Source organism: Schistocerca americana, chromosome X (genome assembly GCF_021461395.2).
Source record: "Schistocerca americana isolate TAMUIC-IGC-003095 chromosome X, iqSchAmer2.1, whole genome shotgun sequence".
In the NCBI taxonomy this organism is placed as follows: Eukaryota; Metazoa; Arthropoda; class Insecta; order Orthoptera; family Acrididae; genus Schistocerca; species Schistocerca americana.
The window spans coordinates 86,294,150-86,314,109 of NC_060130.1; the positions used below are offsets into that span (position 1 = coordinate 86,294,150).

Sequence of the window (19,960 nt, forward strand, 5' to 3'; positions counted from 1 at the left end):
GGTTGCAGCAGGTGACGCTGAGGCGTTAACTCCCTCATTGAATGTTCCATGCCTTCCCAGCCTCACGATGATGTCATCCTGCAGTGTAATTGCGGCGGTTTTTTCCACTGCTTGGCTGAGCTACGGCAACTGTTAAGCTTTACACCCGCTATCTGCATTGCCCTCCAGGAAACCTGGTTCCAGGCAATGTGGACCCGTGCCCTCCTCAGCTATAAGGGATAATAAAAGAACCATAGCAACTATAATAGAGTGTAAGGTGGAGTTTGCGTCTATGTCCTGAACTCAGTATATAGTGAACCTGTGCCCCTTCAAACCTCTCTTGAAGCTGTGGCTGTCAGAATAAGGATGACGCAGGAAATAACTGTCAGCAATGTATATCTTCTTCCAATTGGTGCAGTATCCCTGAATGTATTAGCTGCACTGATTGATCAACTCCCTAAACCCTTCACACTTCTGCGAGACTTTAATGCCCATAACCCCTTGTGGGGTGGCACAGTTCTTACTGGCTGAGGCAGAGAAGTCGAAACTTTACTGACGCAATTCAACCTCTGCCTCTTAAATACTGGGGACGCCACACATTTCAGTGTGACTCATGGTAGTTACTCGGCCATTGATTTATCAATTTGCAGCCCAGGACTTCTCCCATCTATCCACTGGAGAGCACATGATGACGTGTGTGGTACTGACCACTTCCCCATCTTCCTGCCACTGCCCTGGCATCAGGCCCACGGACGCCCACCCATATGGGTTTTAAACAAGGTGGACTGGGAAACTTCTACCTCTGCTTTCACCGTTGATCTGCCCCTCATGGTAACATCGATGTGATGGTTGAGCAGGTGGCAACAACAATTGTTTCTGCGGCAGAAAACGCGATCCCTCGCTCTTTAGGGTACCCCCCCCCCCCCCCTCCCCAGTGTAAGGCAGTCCCTTGGTGGTAACCGGAAGTCACTGAAGAAATTAAGGAGCTTCGGTGAGCTCTACAGCAGCATAAGCGACACCCTTCCCTGGAGCACCTCGTAACCTTTAAGTGGCTCCATGACCGCGTTCGCCAACTTATCAAACGACGGAAGCAGGAGTGTTGGGAGAGATACGTCTTGACCATTGGGTGCCATATGTGGCCTTCCCAAGTCTGGGCAAAGATCAAACGTCTTTTCAGGTACCAGACCCCAGCAGTTTTTCCTGGTGTTAACATAAATAGTGTGTTATCTACCGATGCAAACGCTATTGCCGAGCACTTTGACCGAGACTCTGCATCGGAGAATTACCCCCAGCCTTTCCTACTCTGAAATGGCACCTGGAAGGGAAAATTCTGTCATTCACTACACGCCATAGTGAATCCTATAACACTTCATTTACAGAGTGGGAGCTCCTCAGTGCCCTTGCACATTGCCCCGACACAGCTCCTGGGCCTGATCGGATCCACAGGCAGATGATTAAACATCTCTCATCTGACTACAAGTGACATATCCTTGTCATCTTCAACCGGATGTGGTGCGATGAAATCTTTCAATCGCAACGGCAGGAGAGCACCACCATTCCGGTGCCCGAATCCAGTAAAAACCCACTTCATGTGGATAGCTATCAGCCTCACTAACGTTCTTTGTGAGCTGCTGGAATGTATGGTGTGTCAGCGTTGGCTCCAACTCTGGGCAGCTTCCGCCAGTGTCGCTCTACCACTAATAATCCTGTGTCCCTCGAGTCTGCCATATGAACAGCCTTTTCCAGATGCCAACACCTGGTTGCTGTCTTTTTTGACTTCCGTAAAGTATACGACTCGACCTGGTGACATCATAACTTTGCCACATTCTATGAGTGGGAGCTCCGGGGCCTGCTCCCGAATTTTATCCAAAACTTCCTGTCGCTCTGTACTTTCCGTGTCCAAGTTGGTGTCTCCCATAGTTCCATCCATATCCAGGATAATGGAGTCCCGCAGTGCTCTGTATTGAGTGTCCCTCTATTTTTAGTGGCCATTAACAGTCTGGCAGCAGCTGTCGGGCCCTTTGTCTCACCTTCCTTGTATTCAGACGACTTCTGCATTTCATACTGCTGTTCTAGTACTGGTGTTGCTGAGCGGCGCATGCAGGGAGCCATCCTCAAGGTGCAGTCTAGGGCTCTAGCCCACGGCTTCCAGTTTTCAGCCTCAAAGTTACGTGTCGTGCACTTCTGCCCGTGTTGTACCATTCGTCCGGAACCAGAACTTTACCTTCATGGCGATCCACTCACTGTAGTGGAGACATATCGATTGTTAGGACTGGTTATTGATGCTCGATTCACGTGGCTTCGTCATCTTAGTCAGCTTAAGTGGAAGTGTGGTTTATGATTCAGCAGTGCCTTCAGCATTGCATTTACTCGACCCTGAGGTCGAGGTTTGACTAGCGACAGGAACTTTTAGGATGTATGAGGAAACCAGTGTACAGGTGGAGGCTGGGGTCCCTCCAATGCAGATCAGACATGCGCAACTGCTTGCCGGTTACACTGCACACATCCATAGTCCTCCTGAGGATCCGAATTACCATCTCCTTTTCCCACCTGCTGCGGTCCATCTCCTGCATCGGCGGCCCAGATCAGGGCTAACGATTGCGGTTTGCGTGCGATCCCTATTTTCCTAACTGGAGTCCTTCCCTTTACCACCTCTACCTGCGGTCCCTTCACATATGCCTCTGTGGTGTACGCCTCGGATGTAGCTTTGTCTGGTCCTTTTGCATGGCCCTAAGGACTCCGTTAACCCCAACGCTGTCACTTCCTCTTGATTCTTGGCATGTTCCGGGTTTCTGACGTGGATTACACCGATGGCTCGGTGGCTGATGGTCACATAGGCTTTGCATGTGTTCATGGAGGACATATTGAACAGCACTCCTTGCCAGATGGCTGCAGTGTTTTCACTGTAGAGCTGGCGGCCATATCTCGTACTCTTGATCACATCCGCTCGTGCCCTGGCACGTCATTTCTCCTGTGTACTGACTCCCTGAACAGCCTACAAGTTATTGACCAGTGCCACCCCCGCCATCCTCTGGTAGTCTATCTATGCTGTGGGATGGTCCATTTGTTCAGTGGTGTGTGTGGACCTCAGGACACATCGGAATCCCAGGCAATGAACTTGCCGACAGCCTGGCCAAACAGGCAACACAGAACCTGCTTCTGGAGATGGGCATCTCCAAAGCTGACCTGCATTCTGTCTTACACCGCAGGGTTTTCAGGCTTTGGGAGACGGAATGGCATGACAGTACACACAACAAGCTGCATGTTATTAAGGAGATGTAGAATGTGTGGAAGGTTTCCATGCGGTCCTTTCACATGGAATCAGTTGTCCTCTGCCAGCTCCGCATTGGCCATACGTGGCTCAGGCATGGTTACCTACTCCGTCGCGAGGACTCACTTTGTCACTGTGGCTCCCAAATGACAGTCGTCCACCTCTTGCTGGACTGCCCACTTTTAGCTGCTCTTCAGTGGACTTTTAACTTTCCTAGCTCCATACCTTCGGTGTTGGGCGACAATGGCTCAGCAGCAGCTTTAATTTTAAGTTTTATCCGTGAGAGTTTGTTTTACACTTCTATGTAGGTTTTAGTGCATATCCTTTGTCCCTCTGTGTCCTCCACCGTAGTGCTTTTAGGGTGGAAGTTTTAATGTGTTGCAGAGTAGCTGGCTTCTCCTTTTTATTCTCGTGGTCGGCCAGCCGCTGTAATATGCTTTCTTGTTTTACTCCCTTCTGTTTCTAGCGTCTCTCTGTTGTTTTCTTGTCCTCTTTTGTTCCTTTTAGTGTTTGTTGCCTTCCCTACGTTCTTGTGGCTTTTCCTTTCTTTCTGTTTTGCGTTATACGTCTCGTCCGTTTTAGTCTCACACTTGTGGCATTATTTTATTAGGAACAAGGGACTAATGACCTCGTAGTTTGGTCCCTTCCCCTCTCTTTTAAACCAACCAACCAATCATATTGTCCTCGGGTATATAGTTATGGATCCCAATACCATCTCAAAAAAAATTTAATCATAAAAACTCCTCTCCTTTCTGAAAACAAGTCAAGAGCTGCAAACCCATGTCTTTCCAGGTATCACTCTCTGGCTCAATGACGAGATGTAAACCAACCTGGCTGACCCCATGCTGTAGCGAATGTGTTCTCTGAGACTAGTGTAATCACTCCAAACACTTACACCTGCCAGTAGTGAGAACACAAGAACATTGATTTCAGCTCCTGATGTGTAAAAATTATCATTTGTTATCCTCAGCTGTAGATAATGTTTGTGAGGTTCATTTTAGACCGTATCATGACTGCTGTGAAATTTTTGTTCCCATTCAAATTTGTGGGTCCAGATGGTGTATCATCTGATCGTTATATTTTATATCTGGCCAGATTCAGTAAGTGTGACTGAGTGTGTAAATGCTCTTATTGCTGGAATGACCTAGTCTCTCTCTAGAGCCATATATTATTTTTTCCTTTGTTTTTGCTTTGTCTGTGAATATTTGCTTGATTGCTTTTGAAATTTATCATCATCAGTGTTCTGCCAAAAGGCAGGTTTTAACATGGTAGTTCTCCAGGCTGTCCGGTCTTCTGCCATCCACTTGAGGTCTGCATAATTTCCTCTTCCCTTTATGTCGTCTGTCATCTTGTTTCTTCTTCTTCCTCTCAGTCTTCTCCCACAAACCAATCCTTCCAGAGCATCTGCTAGCAAGCACTCCCTTCTCAATGAATGTCCCAAACAGTTCTTTTTCCTTTCTCTTACAACCTTCAGGAGATGTCTTCTCTCACCAACCCTTTCCAATACTCTTTCATTACTCACTCTTTCGAGCCAGCTTATTCTCTCCTTCTCCTCCACATCCACATCTCAAATGCTTCTAACCTTTTTTCATCATGTCATCTGAGCGTCCATGTTCCTGCCCCATATAGTGCCACACTCCAGACAAAACATTTGCGAAGCCATTTCCTTAGTCCTTTATCTAATTTGCCACATAAGAGTCTCCGTCACTATGGCAATTAGTTTTTTCACCTCCTGGTGACATCTCAAGTCTTCGGTTATTGTGCTTCCAAGATATTTAAATTCACTTACTTATCTAATGGTAGATTGTCCTATTTTAATATTGGACAGTCTGCATCTTGTACTGATGACCATACTCTTTGTTTTTGCTGTGTTTATGTGCATTCCATATTCCTCACAAGCTTCATTTAGATCTTTCAGCATGTTATTCACTGTCTGCTCACTTTCTGCCACTTATACCATGTCATCAGCAAATCTTATACTAAGCTTTTCGCAATAATCTCTTTAAGGTATACGTTAAACAATGTTAAACAACTTTGTCTAACACCTCGTCCAATGCTGCTTCCTTCTGACATTTCATTGCCAGTCCTTATCTTTACTTTCTGATGTAAATATAGATTCTGTATCAATTGTGTCTCTGTTCAATCTACTCCTTTCCTATTCAAAATATCCATCAGCTTGTTCAGCTGAACTCTGTCAAAAGCCTTTTCTAAATCTGTAAAAACAGCAAAGATTTCTCTACCCTTTTCCATATATTTTCCCCCTATAGTTCTTAACAGGCCAATAGCATCTCTTGTTTTCCTTTTCCTCTTCTAAATCTGAACTGCTCCTCTGCAATCCCTATGTCCAGCTTGCCATATAACCTTCTATTCAACACATTCTACAGGACTTCAGCTGCATGAGGAATTAGACTGGTGGTCCAGTGCTCTTCACATTTTTTAGTGTTTCTCTTTTTGTCTATTGGTATCATAACTGTTGCAAGGAAGCCCTCAGGCCATTCCCCTTTGTCATATATCTCGTTACAGAGGTCGACTATTTCTTTTCTTGCTTTGTTTCTCAGACTCTTCAACAGATCTGCTGGCAAATCATAAATTCCACATGTCTTCTTATTCTTCATCTCCTTCAGTGCCTCTTCTACTTCTGCTTCCAAGATGGTAAATACCTTGCCATCTTCTGGCGCATATTTCTCCTCTTCAACCTTAATTTCGCTTTGCATTTGTCCCACTTATACAGACATTCAGTATATTCTTGCCGTCTGTTCAAAACCTCCTGTGGTTTTTCTGCTAGAGTACCATCCGCTCTTTCTATTTCGATGTTATTCCTCTTTCTTTTACATTCAAAAATTATCTCACTAGCCAGTCTATATATCATTTCATACTTTCCCCCTTTCTCCATTTTCTCTTTTTCGTCGCATTTCTGTTTCAGCCATTTTTCTCTTGCTTCTTCAGTTTCTCTTCTTAATTCATTATTCAGTTTCCTGTACCTCTTTTTGCCTTCTTCAGTTTCTACGCTTTTCCACTTTCTCTTCTCTTCCATCTTTTTCAACATGTTTTCTGTTATCCATTCTTTCCTGGTGCTTTGGTATACTCTAATTCCTAGTACTTCTTTGGCAGAGTCCATGAGTACTTCCCTCATTTTTATCCATTTGTCATTAACACTTTCATCGACACTACGTATTTGCCATTTTTCCATAAATCTGTCCACCAAATCTGATGCCTTTCCTACCCCCTTTGAGTTTTTCTATGTTTAGTCTTTCCTTTGCATTGCCTCTCCAGACTTTTTTTCAATTTCACTTGTATTTCTCCCATTACTAGGTTGTGGTCTGAATTTATATCCGCTCCTAGATAAGCTTTAGCATTCTTCTAACAGTTCCTAAAACTCCTTTGTATCAAGATGTAGTCCAACTGATATCTTTCCCTATTCAAATTTGATATCCATGTGTAACGTCTCCTTTTGTGGTGTTCAAATAATGTGTTACCCACTGCTAATGAATTTTCTTTACAGAAACTAATTAGTCATTCACCTCTCTCATTTCTTATTCCTAATCCAAATTTTCCTACTGCATCTTCATCTCTTCCTTCACCCACCACTGCATTCCAGTCCCCCATGATGATAATGCAGGCATTTCTATTTTCTTTCTCGATGAGTTCTTGTATTTTCTCATAATATTCTTCCACTTCCTCATCTATATGCTGGCTGGTTGGCATATATACCTGTATTAATACCAAATCTTTTGAACTACCCTTCAGTCGTATCATCATCAGTCTTCCATCAATATATTGTACCTTCATTATCTTTTATTTTTCAACTTTTGCCCTATCAATATTCCTACTCCGTTTTCACCACTCTTGATTTCCCCTGAGTAAAAGAGCTTATAATCTCCACTTTCTATCCCTCCATTCTCTCCCCATCTCATTTCACACAAACCGAGGGCATCTAATCTGTTCCTTTTCATCTCCTGTTTTGCATTCTCTAGGTTTCCTGCTTGCAGTATTGTCCTCACATTCCATGTTCCAATCCTTATCTTTCCTCCCTTCGTTGTCCCTTTCTTCCTTTCAAATGCGTCTACTCTCAATGTGTTCCCCTCCTGGAGATCCGACTGAGGGGAAGTTTTAACTCTGGAATCTTCCACATGGAGAGACATACCATGTACTGATTGGGAATGTAATGTGGTAGTTCCCCGTTACTTTTGACATAGACAGTCGGATGCCCAGCCTAAAGTCAGTTGCTCACCATACGTCAGACGCTGTCTGTAGCCACCCCTCTGGGGTTCAGTCGCTACTTGTACTCTCTTTTTGTACCCAAAGAGAGAAGGTGCCTAATCCGCCAGCTCCGCTGTACTGAAGTCCATCTTCTCCACCTTTGCTGCCGTTGAGGTCTTCACCGTATCCCTGACAAGCCGCCCTCGCAAGGTACCATCACCCGTGCCAGGTGAACCAAGGCTTTTTTTTAACGAGGTGTTACTCCTACCCCTCCTCCTTTCTGAACCGTGTTTGGGACCGGCTATGGCGGAGAAATTTAATAATAGTTACTTAACTCCGATTCCATGCATGTACAAAAATTCTGGAGGATACTGTCTGAAAATATTAAATGTGTTCATAAGCACAGTAAAATGTGGAATGAATACAAGTAAATTGATATACATTTTTAATTGTTACAGGTTTTTATCTTCAAACAATTCATGGCAGCCAGATATTTGTCTTTAGTACAAGAGAAAGCTTTTGTAAATGGCGTGTGGACAGAAGCAAAATCTGGAACTACATTTGATGTAGTAAATCCGTACAATCAGTCGGTTGTGGCAAAGGTTCCTGACATGAGTACTGGTGATGCAGAAAAAGCAATTAACTCAGCCTACGAAGCATTTAGAACATGGCAGAATGTGCCAGCAAAGGTAACAACTAGTTTTTTTTTCAGTTAAATAGTGTCCCTTTGTATGTTAATTTGTTGGCAAAGCTTCTACAATTGTATTTAATTGTATGGGATATTTTAGAAAATGTTGTAAAAGTTAAAGAATGCAACACAGTGAAGAAAGAACTAGGAAACCACAAAAATGATGGCACATGTTAGAAATGGTAATAACTTCGTGCTTAAATTTCGAGAATGATATAACCAAATTACTACCACAAAATTAGTGTTTTGTAAAGCAGGTGTGAGTAGAAATTTCCAGATGTTGTTACATCGGATCAAACATGTTTTTGATGTGTTCATGCTGAATTATTTGCCAGATAATTTAGGTCTGCTTTGAAAGTCTCCAGGTCTTTACAACTGAGGAACACTGATAGCCAGTTGTTGGATGACAGTAAGTAGTGCTATACTGCTGAGAAGGGAATGATGTAAACTGTACATAATTAGATTTTTCCTTGTTAGAATACACAGCATTGAATATACCTAAAGATGATGACAGCTTCAGTCTTCAGGAATTCCTCAAGTAACATCTATTTTCAAGTTCCATACTGACTAAGAAAAGTGAAGCAACCAAAGAAGAGCATCAACAAATAACAAATGGTAATCACATGTTCTTCAGGATGAGCAATTTATTTGTGCCATAGCTGAACTCCCACAAGAATGAGATCCAGCTGTACATGACACTAGGATGGCCAGTACTTTTATATGGTTGTGAAACCTGGGTGTCATCAGCAACTACTGAAGAAAGTATCTGTGCCTTCGAGAGGAAGGTGCTTCAAAAGATCTGTGGACTGTCTACAGTACAATGAAAGGTAAATGGGAATGAAGGAAGAAGACCTGTAGCAGCTGTTTGGAAAACCATGCATTTGCCAAATATTAGTGCACAAGAGGCTACAGAGGTTTGGCCACATCCTGTGAGCTAATGGCTCTTTACCATACTGAGTCCTCCATTCTCAGTCTGCTGGAAAATGCCCAAGGGGACGTCCAAGGACGCAAAAGAAGGATTGAGTATTATGTTAAATAAACTGTTTTACCACACCTGAGTGATAAAAAAAAACCAAGAGTATTTTGGACACTGAACCTCTTTAAACGCATTAGTTGATAAGAAGTGAACACAGAACATTCACTCCGGTTTTATGAGAGAGAAAGAGCTATTTTATGATGTCTTTCAGGTTTTTGTAGCTGAACTACACAAGTAAGCAAAAATTGGTCACAGAACTGGATTCTGTTTTTATGTGCTCTTTCAAAAATATAATCTCTATCTGCTATTTGATTAAAATTTTGCCCCCCGCCCTTCACCTACACTTGCCTTAAATTTCACTATTTGTAAGTGGCGCAATCTGTCATTGGATACTAGTACCTTACTATATGTAGCTGGATCCTAGTTTGTAGGAAATTATGTTACTTAGAGAGATGTATTCCAAACTTTATAGCTTACTTAAACACAGTTTTAATCAGGATCAGTCATCATGCCAGCCAGTATAAAGTCTGTGTCTGTGAATGTAGACTTCTATGGTATATACTGCTGATGAAAAGCTGTCAGATTTCTGAATTAATATGGATATAATACTGAATTTCAACCCTGATTCCTGGATGAGAAACTGAGTCTTTCATCAATAGTCATTTTGTTTAAAATGGTTTCCCTCCCTCTTTATTTTGTTTAATAATAATAATAATAATAATAATAATAATAATAATATAATGCGTTCACTATGCTGTTTGTAGTAGCTTACCTGCATTCCTATTTTCCTATTCATTATTAAACCTACTCCTGCATTACCCCTATTTGATTTTGTGTTTATAACCCTGTAGTCACCTGACCAGAAGTCTTGTTCTCCTGCCACCGAACTTCACCAATTCCCACTATATCTAACTTTAACCTATCCATTTCCCTTTTTAAATTTTCTACCCTACCTGCCCGATTAAGGGATCTGACATTCCACGCTCCGATACATCGAACGCCAGTTTTCTTTCTCCTGATAACGACATCCTCTTGAGTAGTCCCCGCCCGGAGATCCGAATGGGGGACTATTTTACCTCCGGAATATTTTACCCAAGAGGACGCCATCATCATTTAATCATATAGTAAAGCTGCATGTCCTCGGGAAAAATTACGGCTGTAGTTTCCCCTTGCTTTCAGCTGTTCGCAGTACCAGCACAGCAAGGCCGTTTTGGTTATTGTTACAAGGCCAGATCAGTCAATCATCCAGACTGTTGCCCTTGCAACTACTGAAAAGGCTGCTGCCCCTCTTCAGGAACCACACGTTTGTCTGGCCTCTCAACAGATACCCCTCCGTTGTGGTTGCACCGATGGTACGGCTATCTGTATCGCTGAGGCGCGCAAGCCTCCCCACCAACGGCAAGGTCCATGGTTCATGGGGGGGATAATATTATTATTACAGATAGATACGAAGCCCACACCTACTACAGTAGTACAAGTTTATATGCCAACTAGCTCTGCAGATGACGAAGAAATTGAAGAAATGTATGATGAAATAAAAGAAATTATTCAGATTGTGAAGGGAGACGAAAATTTAATAGTCATGGGTGACTGGAATTCGAGTGTAGGAAAAGGGAGAGAAGGAAAGATAGTAGCTGAATATGGATTGGGGCTAAGAAATGAAAGAGGAAGCCGCCTGGTAGAATTTTGCACAGAGCACAACATAATCATAACTAACACTTGGTTTAAGAATCATGAAAGAAGGTTGTAGACATGGAAGAACCCTGGAGATACTAAAAGGTATCAGATAGATTATATAATGGTAAGACAGAGATTTAGGAACCAGGTTTTAAATTGTAAGACATTTCCAGGGGCAGATGTGGACTCTGACCACAATCTATTGGTTATGACCTGTAGATTAAAACTGAAGAAACTGCAAAAAGGTGGGAATTTAAGGAGATGGGACCTGGATAAACTAAAAGAACCAGAGGTTGTACAGAGATTCAGGGAGAGCATAAGGGAGCAATTGACAGGAATGGGGGAAATCAATACAGTAGAAGAAGAATGGGTAGCTTTGAGGGATGAAGTAGTGAAGGCAGCAGACGATCAAGTAGGTAAAAAGATGAGGGCTAGTAGAAATCCTTGGGTAACAGAAGAAATATTGAATTTAATTGATGAAAGGAGAAAATATAAAAATGCAGTAAGTGAAGCAGGCAAAAAGGAATACAAACGTCTCAAAAATGAGATAGACAGGAAGTGCAAAATGGCTAAGCAGGGATGGCTAGAGGACAAATGTAAGGATGTAGAGGCCTATCTCACTAGGGGTAAGATAGATACCGCCTACAGGAAAACTAGAGAGACCTTTGGAGATAAGAGAACGACTTGTATGAATATCAAGAGCTCAGATGGAAACCCAGTTCTAAGCAAAGAAGGGAAAGCAGAAAGGTGGAAGGAGTATATAGAGGGTCTATACAAGGGCGATGTACTTGAGGACAATATTATGGAAATGGAAGAGGATGTAGATGAAGATGAAGATGAAATGGGAGATACGATACTGCGTGAAGAGTTTGACAGAGCACTGAAAGACCTGAGTCGAAACAAGGCCCCTGGAGTAGACAATATTCCATTGGAACTACTGACGGCCGTGGGAGAGCCATTCCTGACAAAACTCTACCATCTGGTGAGCAAGATATATGAAACAGGCGAAATACCCTCAGACTTCAAGAATAATATAATAATTCCAATCCCAAAGAAAGCAGGTGTTGACAGATGTGAAAATTACCGAACTATCAGCTTAATAAGTCACAGCTACAAAATACTAACACGAATTCTTTACAGACGAATGGAAAAACTAGTAGAAGCCAACCTCGGGGAAGATCAGTTTGGATTCCGTAGAAACACTGGAACACGTGAGGCAATACTGACCTTACGACTTACCTTAGAAGAAAGATTAAGGAAAGGCAAACCTACGTTTCTAGCATTTGTAGACTTAGAGAAAGCTTTTGACAATGTTGACTGGAATACTCTCTTTCAAATTCTAAAGGTGGCAGGGGTAAAATACAGGGAGCGAAAGGCTATTTACAATTTGTACAGAAACCAGATGGCAGTTAAGAGTCGAGGGACATGAAAGGGAAGCAGTGGTTGGGAAGGGAGTAAGACAGGGTTGTAGCCTCTCCCCGATGTTGTTCAATCTGTATATTGAGCAAGCAGTAAAGGAAACAAAAGAAAAATTCGGAGTAGGTATTAAAATTCATGGAGAAGAAATAAAAAGTTTGAGGTTCGCCGATGACATTGTAATTCTGTCAGAGACAGCAAAGGACTTGGAAGAGCAGTTGAATGGAATGGACATTGTCTTGAAAGGGGGATATAAGATGAACATCAACAAAAGCAAAACAAGGATAATGGAATGTAGTCTAATTAAGTCGGGTGATGCTGAGGAAATTAGATTAGGAAATGAGGCACTTAAAGTAGTAAAGGAGTTTTGCTATTTGGGGAGCAAAATAACTGATGATGATGGTCGAAGTAGAGAGGATATAAAACGTAGGCTGGCAATGGCAAGGAAAGCGTTTCTGAAGAAGAGAAATTTGTTAACATCGAGTATAGATTTAAGTGTCAGGAAGTCATTTCTGATAGTATTCGTATGGAGTGTAGCCATGTATGGAAGTGAAACATGGACGATAAATAGTTTGGACAAGAAGAGAATAGAAGCTTTCGAAATGTGGTGCTACAGAAGAATGCTGAAGATTAGATGGGTAGATCACATAACTAATGAGGAAGTATTGAATAGGATTGGGGAGAAGAGTTTGTGGCACAACTTGACCAGAAGAAGGGATCGGTTGGTAGGACATGTTCTGAGGCATCAAGGGATCACCAATTTAGTATTGGAGGGCAGTGTGGAGGGTAAACATTGTAGAGGGAGACCAAGAAATGAATACACTAAGCAGATTCAGAAGGATGTAGGTTGCAGTAGGTACTGGGAGATGAAGAGGCTTGCACAGGATAGAGTAGCTTGGAGAGCTGCATCAAACCAGTCTCAGGACTGAAGACCACAACAACAACAACAACAATAATAATATTATATTAAATGCAATGTAACATATACCGTACAGTTAAAAGGAAGTCACGCTTGATCAAGGTCCGCGTCACCTTCCATTTTTAACCAGACATAACGTCTCAGACAAGAAATAAATAATAATAATAATAAAAACAAGACAAAAGCTATAAATACTTATGCTATACCAATATTGACCTACTCATTTGGACCCCCCTGCAGGTTCGGGGATAAGAATAGGCCCGCGGTATTCCTGCCTGTCGTAAGAGGCGACTAAAAGGAGTCTCAAATGTTTCGGCCTTATGTGATGGTCCCCTCTCGGGTTTGACCTCCATCTTTCTAAATTATTCCGAAGAGTGAACCAATTGGGGAAGAGCGCCTTACATGGTGCAATGTATCCGTTGTGCGTTGAGACCTTTCGCCGGCTTTTTCGTCGTTGCACTGGGGTCCCGCTCGTTTTCCATCTCTTGGGCGAAGATACGTCCCTGGGTGCGATTCCCACGCTGCAATCTGCAGTGTTTCTTTTAACTGCGACGACGACCTTGGACAGTTTTGCACCTAAGATCCAGCACGGTAGCCAGCCCGTTGTGGTGGGGCCGCCATGTACCCTCTTGGTTGTAGCCCCCTGACAACACAGGGATCGCTCTACTGATGATGCCTGCGCCGTTAACTCCCCACGTATGCCAAGGAGTAGATGCCCATCTCCTTGGGGCATCAGGACTCCCGGCAATGGCCGTCCTGCCAGGTGGCTATTGCTGCGGCTGGGTGGCGCCCGTGGGGAGGGCCCTTGGTCGGAGTAGGTGGCATCAGGGCGGATGACCCGCAATGAAGCGTGGTACATCATCTCTCGCTGGCGGCCAGCCGCCAGCAGTCTCTAAGCATTCTCGGGCTCAATTTAATGCTGAAAAGTAGAATCCGAAAACGTTCCCCTCTCTGGCCACGCCGTGGGAGGAACGTAAGTCTCAGGATGGCAGTAGCAATTATTCGCCCCGATTCTTAGTTTGTACGAGAGCTGATGGGGAGTCTTTTCTCTCCACAAAGCCTCAGTTCTTCGTCGAGCATTTAGAGGACAAGTTTGGGGAGGTGGAGGGCTTGTCAAAAATGCGCTCTGGATCGGTCCTGATCCAAACGGCATCCTCTGCCCAGTCACGACGGTTACTTGCTTGTGACAAGTTGGGGGATGTTGCTGTTACGATCACACCGCATAAGAGTTTAAATATGGTCCAGGGAGTTATTTACCATAAGGACCTTCTTTTGCAGTCTGATGACGAGCTGCGCGCCAACTTAGAGCGCAGAGGTGTACATTTCGTCCGGCGCGTTCGTCGGGGTCCGAAGGAAAATCAGATAGCTACCGGTGCCTTCATCTTGGCATTCGAGGGTGATACGTTACCGGAAAAGGTCAAGGTGATGGTCTACCGATGTGACGTCAGGCCCTATATTCCTCCCCCGATGCGGTGCTTCAAGTGCTGGAAGTTCAGCCATATGTCTTCCCGCTGCACTTCCAGCCTCACGTGTCGAGATTGCGGACGCCCGTCTCATCCCGATACTCCATGTGCCCCGCCTCCCATCTGTGTCAACTGCGGGGAGCACCATTCACCTTGCTCGCCAGACTGCAGAATCTTCCAGAAAGAACGCAAAATCATGGAATATAAGACCCTGGACCGACTGACTTATACTGAGGCCAAAAGGAAATACGACCGATTACATCCCGTGAGAATGACATCATCCTACGCCGCTGCTACAACACCTGTGCTCGCCCCATCAGTTTCGCGACTTCCAGCTGGATCGCTGAGTGGTACAACTCCTCCTGCCCACTTGCCAGTGGGGGGCTCTACCCACTGGGTTGCTCCTGCGCCACCTACCTCAGGGGCAACACCATCCCCCCCATCAGGGACGTCCGTACCTGCTTCTAAGCCGGAGAAGTGTCCAACTTCTTCGGCTTCTGACGCTCGCAAGGGGTCCCTCAGGTCCCTCCCTTCCTAGGTTTCCACCAGTGGGAAGGCTGATGACCGACAGTGGCGTAAGTGCCCACAATCAGCTGGTCGACGGGCTTCACGATCCTCCTCAGTCCCGGAGACTGAATCGGTGAAGCCCTCCCAGCCAATTAAACCCAAGGAGCAGCGTGAGAAATCAAAGAAGAAGAGCTCTAAGCCCAAGGAACTCGTGGTGGCACCCACCCCACCGCCACCTTCCAGCTCTGCGTCTGAGGACGAGGTGGAGATCCTGGCGTCCGCTGAGGACCTCGATCTCGCCGGTCCCCCAGACGCCATGGATAGCACTAGCACGGGTGCTCAATCGGAGGCAGCAGGTGACCCGGCGGCGTAATCTGCCTTCCCAATCCCGTCACGCCTTTCTCCGCCATGGACAATACCATCCTCCAGTGGAACTGCAGCGGTTTCTTCCACCATCTAGCTGAGCTCCGCCAGCTTATCAGCCTTCATCCTTTCCTTTGCATTGCTCTGCAGGAAACTTGGTTTCCGGCAATGCGAACCCCTGCCCTCCATGGCTATCGGGGTTATTATAAGCACTGGGCGGCTTATGAAAGGGTGTCTGGTGGCGTCTGCATATATGTCCTTAACTCTCTTCACAGCGAGTTTGTACCTCTACAAACAGCTTTAGAGGCTGTCGCTGTTCGGGTGTGGACGCCACAGGCTATTACCGTCTGCAGTATTTACCTTCAACCTGATGGTGCTGTCGCGCAGCATGTCCTGGCTGCTCTGATAGCCCAACTGCCGCCACCTTTTTTGCTGCTGGGCGATTTCAATGCCCACAACCCTCTATGGGGTGGGACTGTCTCCGATGACCGCGGTCGGGTCGTGGAGCATGTGTTGGCTCAGCTCGACCTTAGCCTCTTGAACACCGGTGCTCCCACGCATTTCAGTGTGGCCCATGGCTCGTTCTCGGCCATCGATCTCTCTATTTGCAGCCCTGGACTTGTCCCATCCCTCCACTGGAGAGTGCATCCTGACCTGTGTGGTAGTGACCATTTTCCCATCTATTTGTCACTGCCCCAGTGTCATTCTTCTGGGCGCCTGCCCCGCTGGGCTCTCCACAGGGCTGACTGGCCGGCTTTTACTTCCGCTGCAACCATTGAGTCTCCCCCACAGGGTGACATTGACGAGGTGGTCCGTGTTTTAACCACGTCCATCATTTCAGCGGCCAAGGCTTCCATCCCCTGTTCTTCTGGCCTCCCTCGGAGGAAGGCTGTCCCCTGGTGGTCGCCGGAGATTGCTGAGGCTATTTGCGACCGTAGGCGGGCTCTCCAGCGTCATAGGCGGCACCCGTCTCTGGAGACCCTCATCGCCTTTAAGAGGCTCCGTGCCTTCGCCTGTCGTCTTATTGCACGGCATAAGCAGGAGTGCTGGGAGAGGTACGTCTCATCCCTGGGCTCCCGTGTCTCCCCCTCGCTGGTGTGGTTCCGGATCCGGCGGATTTATGGATCCCAGACCCCTACGGGTGTCCCTGGGATCTCCCTGGCCGGCGCTGTCTGCACAGATGCTGCCGCCATTGCTGAACACCTTGCTGCGCACTTCGCTAAGAGCTCTGCGACTGCAACTTATCCCCCCGCCTTTCGCTCTCTCAAGGAGCGTGCTGAGCAGACGCCGTTATCGTTCCGCACGCGTTGTTCTGAAGAATACAATGCTCCTTTCAGCGAGAGGGAATTCCTCGCTGCCCTCGCCGATTGCCCTGATACAGCACCAGGCCCAGACTGCATCCACGCACAGATGCTGAAGCATCTCTCCAGGGACTGCCAGAGACACATCCTCACCATCTTTAACCGCATCTGGAGCGAGGGCATGTTCCCGTCGCAATGGCGAGAGGGTGTTATTGTCCCCATCTTGAAGCCCGGTGCGGACCCACTGGCGGTGGACTGCTATCATCCCATTACCCTCACCAACGTTTTGAGCAAATTGCTCGAACGTATGGTGGGGCGGCGTTTGTGTTGGGTCCTTGAGTCGCGCGGTCGCCTCGCTCCATCCCAGGGTGGCTTCCGCCGGGGCCGGTCTGCAGCGGACAATTTGGTGCGGCTGGAATCTGCTGTCCGTACGGCCTTTGCCCGACGTCAGCATCTCGTTGCTGTATTTTTCGATCTGCGGAAGGCGTATGACACCACATAGCGGCATCATATCCTCGCCACGTTGCATGAGTTGGGTCTTCGTGGTCGGCTCCCGGCTTTTCTTCAAAGCTTTTTATTGCGCCGCTCTTTCCGGGTGCAAGTTGGTGCCACCTCTAGTTCCTCTTATATACAGGAAAATGGGGTCCCGCAGGGCTCGGTGTTGAGCGTCTCCTTATTTCCAGTGGCCATTAATGGTCTGGCTGCAGCAGTGGGGTCGTTGGTGTCTCCTTCTTTGTATGCCGACGACTTCTGCATCTCATTTAGCTCCACGACTACGGGAGTCGCCGAACGCAGGCTGCAAGTCGCCGTTCGCAAGGCAGCATCATGGGCTCTGACTCATGGTTTTCAGTTCTCTGCTGCCAAGACTCGAGTTATGCACTTCTGCAGGCGTTGGACGGTCCACCCTCATCCTGACCTTTACCTCGACGGCCACCTGCTTGAAGTGGTGGACATTTGCCGCTTCTTGGGACTCGTGTTTGATGCCTGGCTCACATGGGTTCCTCATGTTACTCAGCTGAAGCAAAAATGCTGGCGGCACCTCAACGCCCTCCGCTGCCTTAGCCACACGTCTTGGGGTGCAGATCGCTGCACGCTGCTGCGATTGTACAGAGCCCTTGTGCAGTCCCGGCTTGATTATGGGAGCCTGGCCTATGGGTCTGTGTCCCCCTCAGTGTTGAAGTTGTTAGACCCCATACACCACTGTGGGGTTCGGCTTGCAACTGGCGCTTTTCGCACCAGCCCCGTGGATAGTCTACTGGTGGAGGCCAGGGTTCCCCCGCTGCGGGTTCGCCGCCATCGTCTGCTCGCCGACTATGCTGTCCACGTGCATTGCTCGCGAGGCCATCCCAATCGTTGCCTGCTTTTCCCTGCCATGGTCCTCCATCTGCCCGAATGGCGACTTAGGTCTGGGCTTTCCGTAGCTGTCCGTGTCCAGTCCCTGCTGTCAGAACTGGGGTCATTCCCTCTTCTGCCTCCCTTTCGGGTCCGTACACCTACGCTTCTCTGGTGTTTATCCCGGCCGTCCGTCCGTCTGGATTTGGCACAGGGACCTAAGGACTCGGTTCCGCCTGTGGCCCTCCGTCGCCGTTTTCTTGCGCTCCTCACCTTATTTCCGGGCTGTGAGCCTGTCTACACTGATGGTTCCCTGGTTGATGGTCGTGCTGCCTACGCTTTTGCTCACACTGCCCATGTTGAGCAACGCTCCTTGCCGGCTGGCTGCAGTATTTTTACTGCAGAGCTGGTGGCCATCTTGCGCGCTCTTGAGCATATGCGTTTCTGCTCAGGTAGGTCCATCGTCATCTGCAGTGACTCCCTGAGCAACCTTCAGGCCATCGACCGCTGCTATCCCTCTTCTCCTCTGGTGTCCTCTATTCAGGAGTCTGTTTCCGCCATTGCCCGCTCTGGTCGTTCGGTGGTCTTGGTTTGGATGCCAGGTCACGTTGGCATCCCGGGGAACGAACGTGTTGACAGGCTGGCGAAAGGGGCGATCGACGCCCCAGCTTTGGAGATCGGCCTCACAGCTCGCGACCTGCAGCTGGTGTTGCGCCATAAGGTGCTTGGGGTATGGTCTGTTGAGTGGCATGGCATGGCAGCCCAGAATAAACTGCGGGCTGTCAAGGAGACGACCGATGTGTGGCGCTCCTCCCTGCGGTCTTCTCGCAGGGAGTCTGTTATCCTGTGTCGGCTCCGCATCGGCCATACATACCTGACACACGGTCATCTTTTGCGTCAGGAGGATCCCCCCCTGTGACGGTGTGGGTCACGGCTGACGGTCGCCCACGTTTTATTGGAGTGTCCCCGACTGCGCACCCTTCGGCAGTCTTTTAATCTCCCGGGCACCTTGCCTTTGATTTTATGCGACGATGCCTCCATGGCTGACAGTGTTTTACATTTTATCCGTGCTAGTCCTTTTTATGGTTCCATTTAGAGTGGTCCTGCACCTTTCCCTTTGTGTGTCTCTTGTCCTCGAGTCTCTCATATTTGGTTGCAGATTTTAGTGTGTAGTCGATTGGTTGACTCTTTCCCTTTTTTGTTGTCGTGGTCAGTCAACCAGTCTCCGGTCATCTTTTGTTCTGTTTCCTTTTGTCTGGTGTCTTCGTGTCTGTAGCGTTCGTTACCACATTTGAGTTCTTTTAGGGCCTGGGGGGGGGGGGGGGGGGGGGGAGAGTCTCCTTCCCCTTGGGGTTTTACCTGCTTCGTGCATTTCTGTCTCGCCTTTTTTTTTTTTTTTTTTTTTTTTTTTTGGAATGGGGGACTGATGACCTTAGCTGTTTAGTCCCCCTTAAACATCCCAACAACCACCACCACTACTCATTTGGAGTAGTGAAATGGAGTAACAGAGACCTAGAAGCACTCAATACACTTACACGATCACAATGCCACAAATATAGAATACATCACATACATTCAGCAACTGAAAGATTCACATTAAGCAGAAAGGAAGGAGGAAGGGGATTTATCGACATAAAAAACCTACATTATGGACAGGTAGACAATTTAAGAAAATTCCTTATAGAACGAGCAGAAACTAGGAAAATACGCAAAGCAATCACTCATATAAATACATCGGCTACACCACTGCAATTTCATAACCAGTTCTACAACCCTTTAGATCACATAACATCAACAGGTACGAAGAAAGTAAATTGGAAAAAGAAAACACTACATGGCAAGCACCCGTATCATCTAACACAGCCACA

At 46.6% G+C, this 19,960-nt stretch overlaps 1 protein-coding gene across 1 annotated transcript in view; it reads left to right on the forward strand.

Annotated features, from left to right (window-relative positions):
• The window catches only part of LOC124554696 (succinate-semialdehyde dehydrogenase, mitochondrial), a 223,958-nt gene that overhangs the window by 67,746 nt on the left and 136,252 nt on the right, over window positions 1-19,960 (forward strand). Inside the window, exon 2 of the mRNA XM_047128322.1 lies at window positions 7,909-8,139. Coding sequence (XP_046984278.1) covers window positions 7,909-8,139 — 231 coding nt within the window. The remainder of the gene's footprint in view (window positions 1-7,908; window positions 8,140-19,960) is intronic.